The sequence below is a fragment of the Acipenser ruthenus genome, chromosome 1, assembly GCF_902713425.1.
Source record: "Acipenser ruthenus chromosome 1, fAciRut3.2 maternal haplotype, whole genome shotgun sequence".
NCBI lineage: Eukaryota > Metazoa > Chordata > Actinopteri > Acipenseriformes > Acipenseridae > Acipenser > Acipenser ruthenus.
The window spans coordinates 79,286,519-79,295,459 of NC_081189.1; the positions used below are offsets into that span (position 1 = coordinate 79,286,519).

Below are 8,941 nucleotides of genomic sequence, written 5' to 3' on the forward strand. Positions count from 1 at the left end.
GCTGCAGATTGGAGCTGGAACGTGGTGAGACACTATAGCTTCGTGTAGCACACCAGGGAAGGCTGTGTTTGACCGTGAGTGTATCATTTCCAACACGAGGTATAGTGTCTGTTGGGGTTCCCCGGTCAGTGAGCCTGTTAGTTTATTGTTAACGTTGTGTGGTTTATTTGATAGTTGTCCCGCTCCTGCAGCAAGGAATCCTCTGTTTTATTTGTTATATTTTATTTTATTCTTGTCTGCATGCAGCTGTTTTATATATTCATTTTAAATAGATTGGGGGAAATTGGTACTGTGTACTTTACAAATGTAGTCTAGTTTGTAACGAGATCATTCAATTGCTGACGTTGTTGTCTACTTTATGTATCGCAAAAAGAACAGATCTGCTGAACTGGTTAATTAACTTTACACTAAGAAACTGATAGATCCAAGTATTTTATATAAATTGCAATACTATAATCTGTGGTAACTAGTTTAATTAACTTCACTACAAGAAACTGATAGATTGAGTTTGTTTTATTGTATCATCCCTATATATACTAGACAATTGTTAGACTGTGAACTGAAGGTGGCATTGTCATATGGTTTACATTACTGTTAATGTGCTTGAGATTTTTAAAAACAATTATTACTAATAAAAAAAAAACTTGTAACGATTATTTTTGATGTATGATTGCTTGGTTTCTCCTGGATAAAAGAGTTTGTGCAGGAACCAACCATTCGAGGTCCTTGTCAATAAACACAAGGTGGCGTAGTCAATTTATTAACATAAATTTAGCTCATATATATATACAGTATATATATAAAGACCTGCTACAGAGCAACTTTTGGCTGTCTAGTTCTTATGAATTTGAATAATTAGTGTTAAAAAAAAAAAGTATATTATGTGGATGTAACTACTGATCATGTTCAGTAATGTTTGTTGATTTTTTTGTTGTTCTTTTTAGCAATGTGTATACTTCCGTGTTTGAACGGAGGCGTATGTATTGCACCATATGAATGTGAATGCCCAGCCGGTTGGACAGGCACACGCTGCCATGCAGGTAATATAACTAGAATACCAATTCTGAAATACATGAGGTAAAGTATATTATAATGTTTGTCAAACTAAGCAATAAGACACACCAAACTCATAGCACCTTCTTAATGATAAAATTCCAAGAAGAATACCTGAGCAACCAAAGCAAAAGTGTCGTGATGAGGCTAAAGAGAGCCAACAGTACATAACAAATAACAAATAACAACAACATGCCCAGGATTGATCTCCATGGTGACGTTGCCTTCCCTATAGCTTCCATACATAAGGGGGAATAAATGTCTAAAAATAAATAAATAAATAAATAAACATAACTCAGAACTGCCAAAAAACACAGATTTTTTTCCATGTGGTACTTGCTAAATTGTATAATGCTAATATTTAAACAGGTCCTCATATAAAAACATATCTTTGTAGCACACTTAGATTTTATAATTTTTGTTTTATTTTTCACAAATTGTTTTATTTAATTTTATTACAGATACACACATTAATAAAACAACTCAAATAGATGTATATCAATAATAGTATAGTATACATCATCTTAACTACATACATATTTATTAAACATTTTCTGCTTTTTTTTTTTATAACATTTTGAAATAAACAGACCTCGCACAGAAAAATCATTTAGTTAGCATAATTTCTCATCAGCATCAGTAACAGTAATGTACAGTCCCCCACTTTTTAATAAACTGCCTATTTACAGTAAATACTGCCCATGCCCTCTATAAAAATACAACAAGATCAAAAAAGAAATATATATATATTTACACTGCCCTACTATTGTGGGGCTGTCATAATAATAATACATACAGCAATCTATCCATTAAAAAAAAAACAATTGGAATTTTATTTCAAGCTTGGGAAGGTATACGAGTATCTAACAGTATACAGCAAGCTTGGGGTTTCTCAGTATTTAAACACGAAGCAGATTCATTCATTGAAAACCAAAACAGCATCTGCTCCAGTGCAAAGTTTGCACCACTTGAAATAAAACAAATAATTAGCATACTAATACCAAATATAAGCAAACAAGCCATATTTTCCCCCCAAAAGGAATAAACAGCTAATGCTTAACGACAGTATCTTTCGACTCTCATTCCAGCTAACAGTTGCAAAATCTGCACATCATTATTTTGCCACTGTTAATGTGCGGTTTGGGCATTTTAGAAACAAATGTCTCTTCTCTTCCATCACAATTTGAATTCCCAAACGACTCGCTCCAAATTATACATCTGCGCAAGTGCTAGTGAGAGCTTCTGTTTCCCTTCAGACCGTGTCTGTGGTAACGGCTGAGCCTTGACAACTACGATTGCAAGTATTTATTTAAAGTATTTTTTGTATAAGCCTCCCTTATAATGCCCTTATAGTGATTATTCGTTTTATTTCGTTTGATATGTTGCATTTCGTTTCGTTTTATTTTGTGCTATTTCGTATTTGCGAAAGACACAGGGCTCTACACATACTTAATGCAACCCTGCTACCTATATTTCCAGTTTAAAACTAAAAGGGATTACTTTACTTAACAATGCATGGAATGCCTGTAGCCTGTGCTTGTTCCGTAATCTGTTCACAGAGCTCTTTTCCACAGCTTTTTTTTTTTTTTAATTTAGTCGTTGCCAATTATTTTTATTATTTTCTCCCAATTTGGAAATGGCCAATTATTTTTAGGCGTAGCTCATCGCTACCACCCCTGCGCTGACTCGGGAGGGCGAAGACGAACACAAGCTGTCCACCGAAGCGTGTGCCGTCAGCCGACCGCTTTTTTTCACACTGCGGACTCACCATGCAACCACCCAAGAGCTACAGCGTCGGAGGACAAAGCAGCTCTCGGGCAGCTTACAGGCAAGCCCCTGGAAGCTCCAGTCCTCGGTCGGCAAAGGAATAGCCTGGACTCAAACTCACGACGTCCAGACTATAGAGCACATCCTGCACTCCACGTGGAGCGCCTTTACTGGATGCGCCACTCGGGAGCCCTCCCCAGCTATTTTTTAAATGAATCAGTCTACTTTATGCAAATCATCTATCCCTGACCTTAAGCAAACTCAAAACACATTAAGCTGAAAAAAGAAATGTTTCATGGTGGATTTAGGATAGCTGCATTCCATATCAGTTTTGAAAAATATTGTAATACACAAAATGTATTTGCTTTGGGTGCGTTTATACTGTTGTCTTTATAAAGCTACGAACAGTTGACCTCTTGTGTTTTGTAAACAGCAAATGTAAAGTCAGCATGACATTGATAGCATGATGTGTCTGGATTAAATCAAACAAGGAGGATTACATTTCATTGTACAGCTATGGCCAAAGGTTTCGCATCACCCTATAGAATTAACTATATATATATATATATATATATATATACACACACACACACACAGTGCCTTGCAAAAGTATACAGACCCCTGACCAATTCTCTCAAATTACTGAATTACAAATGGTACATTGAAATTTCGTTATATACAGTGCCTTGCGAAAGTATTCGGCCCCCTTGAATTTTGCGACCTTTTGCCACATTTCAGGCTTCAAACATAAAGATATGAAACTGTAATTTTTTGTGAAGAATCAACAACAAGTGGGACACAATCATGAAGTGGAACGAAATTTATTGGATATTTCAAACTTTTTTAACAAATAAAAAACTGAAAAATTGGGCGTGCAAAATTATTCAGCCCCTTTACTTTCAGTGCAGCAAACTCTCTCCAGAAGTTCAGTGAGGATCTCTGAATGATCCAATGTTGACCTAAATGACTAATGATGATAAATAGAATCCACCTGTGTGTAATCAAGTCTCCGTATAAATGCACCTGCACTGTGATAGTCTCAGAGGTCCGTTTAAAGCGCAGAGAGCATCATGAAGAACAAGGAACACACCAGGCAGGTCCGAGATACTGTTGTGGAGAAGTTTAAAGCCGGATTTGGATACAAAAAGATTTCCCAAGCTTTAAACATCCCAAGGAGCACTGTGCAAGCGATAATATTGAAATGGAAGGAGTATCAGACCACTGCAAATCTACCAAGACCTGGCCGTCCCTCTAAACTTTCAGCTCATACAAGGAGAAGACTGATCAGAGATGCAGCCAAGAGGCCCATGATCACTCTGGATGAACTGCAGAGATCTACAGCTGAGGTGGGAGACTGTCCATAGGACAACAATCAGTCGTATACTGCACAAATCTGGCCTTTATGGAAGAGTGGCAAGAAGAAAGCCATTTCTTAAAGATATCCATAAAAAGTGTCGTTTACAGTTTGCCACAAGCCAACTGGGAGACACACCAAACATGTGGAAGAAGGTGCTCTGGTCAGATGAAACCAAAATCGAACTTTTTGGCAACAATGCAAAACGTTATGTTTGGCGTAAAAGCAACACAGCTCATCACCCTGAACACACCATCCCCACTGTCAAACATGGTGGTGGCAGCATCATGGTTTGGGCCTGCTTTTCTTCAGCAGGGACAGGGAAGATGGTTAAAATTGATGGGAAGATGGATGGAGCCAAATACAGGACCATTCTGGAAGAAAACCTGATGGAGTCTGCAAAAGACCTGAGACTGGGACGGAGATTTGTCTTCCAACAAGACAATGATCCAAAACATAAAGCAAAATCTACAATGGAATGGTTCACAAATAAACATATCCAGGTGTTAGAATGGCCAAGTCAAAGTCCAGACCTGAATCCAATCGAGAATCTGTGGAAAGAACTGAAAACTGCTGTTCACAAATGCTCTCCATCCAACCTCACTGAGCTCGAGCTGTTTTGCAAGGAGGAATGGGCAAAAATTTCAGTCTCTCGATGTGCAAAACTGATAGAGACATACCCCAAGCGACTTACAGCTGTAATCGCAGCAAAAGGTGGCGCTACAAAGTATTAACTTAAGGGGGCTGAATAATTTTGCACGCCCAATTTTTCAGTTTTTTATTTGTTAAAAAAGTTTGAAATATCCAATAAATTTCGTTCCACTTCATGATTGTGTCCCACTTGTTGTTGATTCTTCACAAAAAATTACAGTTTCATATCTTTATGTTTGAAGCCTGAAATGTGGCAAAAGGTCGCAAAGTTCAAGGGGGCCGAATACTTTCGCAAGGCACTGTATATATATATTATTTTTTTATTGTGTCTCAAGCCTAAAATTCTAGGTGATGCAGAACTTGTGACCATAGCTGTACAGCAGCATTAACCAATATTTGATTACCGACAGTTGTACCCAATCCAATATAATACTGTTTCCTTTTCAGCTGTATGCCAGTCTCCTTGTTTAAATGGTGGTAAATGCATAAGACCAAATCGATGCCACTGTCTCCCAGGGTGGAGTGGTCACGACTGTTCCAGGTACAGTAGATACTTGCCACAAATGTATCAACTTTAAAGCCCATGAAACTCAAGGCAACTTTTGGGCAACTACTTCTAGTACAGTAGGTGACATTTTAAAAGATCAAGCCACAAAATAAATCTACATAGTGAAAAATTCTTGAAAATGTCATCTACTACAAGTTGCTTGAAAAGCTAATGGAAGACACTTCCTAAAAACTTGCTTGGTGTAACTGTGGTGCATGCAGCATACTTTAAAGATTTAAATGATAGAAAAATATATAGGCTCAAGCATGTTATTAGGTGAACTTGTTTCTTTTCCTGTATATTAACTATTACTTTCATTCTTCCCTTAGGAAAGTTTACCATGGTATTTTTGCAGTTTTGCCATGCTTTTCCTATGGTTATACTATGCATAGTTTACCCTGGTTTGCCATGTTTATTAAAATGTTTTACCAAACCTCACATATACTTTACAATGCTTACATATGCTTTATTACACTTTGCTGTGCTTTTACTATGGTAAACTTTTATAAGGGTTCTAACAAAAGTCTATTTTAAAGCTGCTAATATCTGGTAATGCAATTCAAAGAAATGATTGCATGTTTAATGTATTTCTTCCTTTCATGATACTAACATTACATGTACTATTTTCATTGCAGGAAAAGAAAAACAGGATTGTATCATTTTTAAAAACCATAACCAACCCTTTCTTCTGAATCATTTTCTACGATTGCTGCCATACACTCAGAACATGATCACAGTACATGATCATTTTAAACCACAAAATGTCTGTTTAATATTTTTTTTTATATTTTCTATTGTAAAATAAAGCTGTATGTTTTTCTGATATACAGTATGGAGTATATGGTGCTGTACTTATGTTACCACTTTTATTGTTTTTGTTAAAAACATGTTATGTATTATATGTGTGTAAACAATTGTCACATGTTTAATAATGGGGCTTTTAAAGTCAAATAAATAAGCACTATTCTCAATTAAGTTAATTGGACTAATGTGTATATATCATTTATATACAGTACTGGTACGTAAATTATTATATATATATATATATATATATATATATATATATATATATATATATATATATATATATATATACATACATACATACATACATACATACATACATACATACACACACACAGTGCTCCCTCGCTATAATGCTCACACACACAAACAAGTCAACCGATTTACAATGCAGTTTCATCAACAATTAACATTTTCACTTAATGGACCTTAAGTGTTGTTTTGTTTGTAAAGGTTGTGTCACCGTAGTGTAAACCTAAAGAAGAGATTGCTTTGAAGAGTATTTGGAGACCTACTTTCTAAATGTAATTGTGATACTATGTCTTGAAACCATAATTACTCCCTATTATCTCTCATTTAATTACTTCTGGGGGATTTGAATTCCAATTAAACCCAGCATGAGGCAGTCTGAGGCATATGTTGTCAAGACTGGCTTGTATAACATGGTTAGTGCCAAAAGCTTAGTAATGCAAATATTTTCCTGGTTACTCATTTCAAAACAGGTGCACTGTCCAGCAAATATGGGCTCTGTTCATAAAGCTTATAACTCACAAGTTATTTAAATAATGTTTTATGAATAGGAATGTGTGTTATGAATAAAATCTGATATTCATGAAACTATTCTAGACTGCTGGAGAAGCCAGCATTGGCCTAGAACAAGTCATATACCAGTAAAATAATAAACAAACTGCAGAATGTATTTTATTTAGTGTTTTGTCCTTGCAGAAAAGACTTGTCTAATGATGATTTGGAATAAGTAGCTTTGACAATCTGACAGTATCTCTGAAAGAGTATAGCAAACCAGCAGGACAGAATCATCGGTTTTGCTGAAGTTGTAAGCATTTATACAAGTTATATAAATACTGCATGCTAAATGCATCTGTAAAGGTGACAAATGTCTGCCATGTTGGTGCCTACATTATAGAGATAGCACACCGAGATATTGTCTACAAAACAATGACACAGACCACACTTTAAAATATTGTATTTGGTACACTGTCAAATGAGTCACTCTGTAAGCAATAAATCTGCTTGCCAGTTTGGCTCCATCTTCTCTATAGTTTAGTAATATGATGCTGAGTGGGTTTCAGAACCTTATGCAGCATTCATTGATAATGTGGGGAATTACCTGGAAAAGTGGGGATGCAGTTTTTATACCCCATTGTCTGAGAGATTTAGTCACTTTTGTGACTGCTCTTTTTTAATCTTTCAGTTCCACAAGGTGTGAATATTAGAGGTGAAGCAGAGCTGGGGCGTGGTTATATTAGAGTACATCACACACACTGAAGTACCTTATTGTGCTTATAAAATGGGTTAAACTTTAATTAACAAAAAAGTAATTTCGATTTATATCTTTCCGCCCTAAACTGATCTAAGAAAAAAAATAGCTCCAACATACAGTAACTTAAAAAATGCATTAATTAAAAAAAAAAAAAAAAAAAAAAAAGGCGATTTATAGATGTTGAATTGAACATTGCCATTGAAATTGACAAACTGAATAGGAATGAATTAAGTGCAGTACTTCTTTGTTTGTTCATTACATTTTGAAGTAAAATATTACCAGCGTTGCCAGATCAGAGGTTTTCCCTCCAGATCTAGAGGTTTCACATTTCTGCTCAGGGCAATCTGGAGGTAAGAAATGGACAGTTTTTTTTTAAAGGTACATTTAATTTTAGAGGATTTTTGAAAGTTTTTTTTTTTTTTTTTTTCAGTCTGAAAACATTATGTTCCCCTAAGATGTATTCATAATGTTTAAGTCCTTCCTTTACTAAGATGGCGGATGCACTGTGACATCATGCCAGTTGGCAGCTGCGACCCCTGATTTCTCCAGACGTTCGATTTACTTTGACTGCCCAGTATAAGATCACTGATAATTGCATAAAATTGTTACAGCAGGCACCTGGGCTATGCAATTAACAGGCATCTACTGTAATAGGACTTTATATGATGTGCTTCTGATATTATTTAAAGTTGTATTTCAGTGCTACTTGCATGAATTGTCTTAATAAATTCAGTATATATTGAACATTTCATTAGCCAATTGTTTACAATTAGAAAAACAGGAACTTGAGCCCTCATACTACATCATTTTTAGAGGTATTAGGGTCAGTTCTAAAGATTTTGTTGCATTCATCTAGAGGTTTTTTGGAGGGGGGATCTGGCAATACTGAATATTACTGTCCATGTTCATCATGACACAGCACAAATGAGTCTGCCTTTAGTCACCCAGACCTTTATTCACAGGATCTGCGACAGTGTCATGTGACGGTGTTTTTTTTGTTTGTTTGTTTGTTTGTTTGTTTTTTTAAGTCGTCCTTGTTTCCATGGAAGTGACAGACGGTATCCATACCAGGTTAGCGCTACTGCTTCACAGTGGCGAGAAAGACGTTATTTTCATTATGGAATACCCGGTTAATAAAACGGACTTTGTGGTTTATGGCTGGACAACGTAGATAACTACTGGTCCCGTGTTAAACAATTTAAAACAATGCAGGCCCAGCAGAAGAGATGATACCACTGTACCGGGTCCGGGACGAATTTATGTG

General features: G+C 35.9%; 1 protein-coding gene across 2 annotated transcripts in view; it reads left to right on the forward strand.

Moving 5' to 3' along the window:
* The window catches only part of svep1 (sushi, von Willebrand factor type A, EGF and pentraxin domain containing 1), a 122,985-nt gene extending 116,633 nt beyond the window's left edge, over nucleotides 1–6,352 (forward strand). For both annotated transcript variants that reach the window (XM_059030318.1, XM_059030314.1), the window contains 3 exons: nucleotides 945–1,040; nucleotides 5,273–5,366; nucleotides 6,008–6,352. In XM_059030318.1, coding sequence (XP_058886301.1) covers nucleotides 945–1,040; nucleotides 5,273–5,366; nucleotides 6,008–6,038 — 221 coding nt within the window. In that variant the 3' untranslated portion in view covers nucleotides 6,039–6,352. The remainder of the gene's footprint in view (nucleotides 1–944; nucleotides 1,041–5,272; nucleotides 5,367–6,007) is intronic.
* The last annotated feature ends 2,589 nt before the right edge of the window (nucleotides 6,353–8,941 follow it).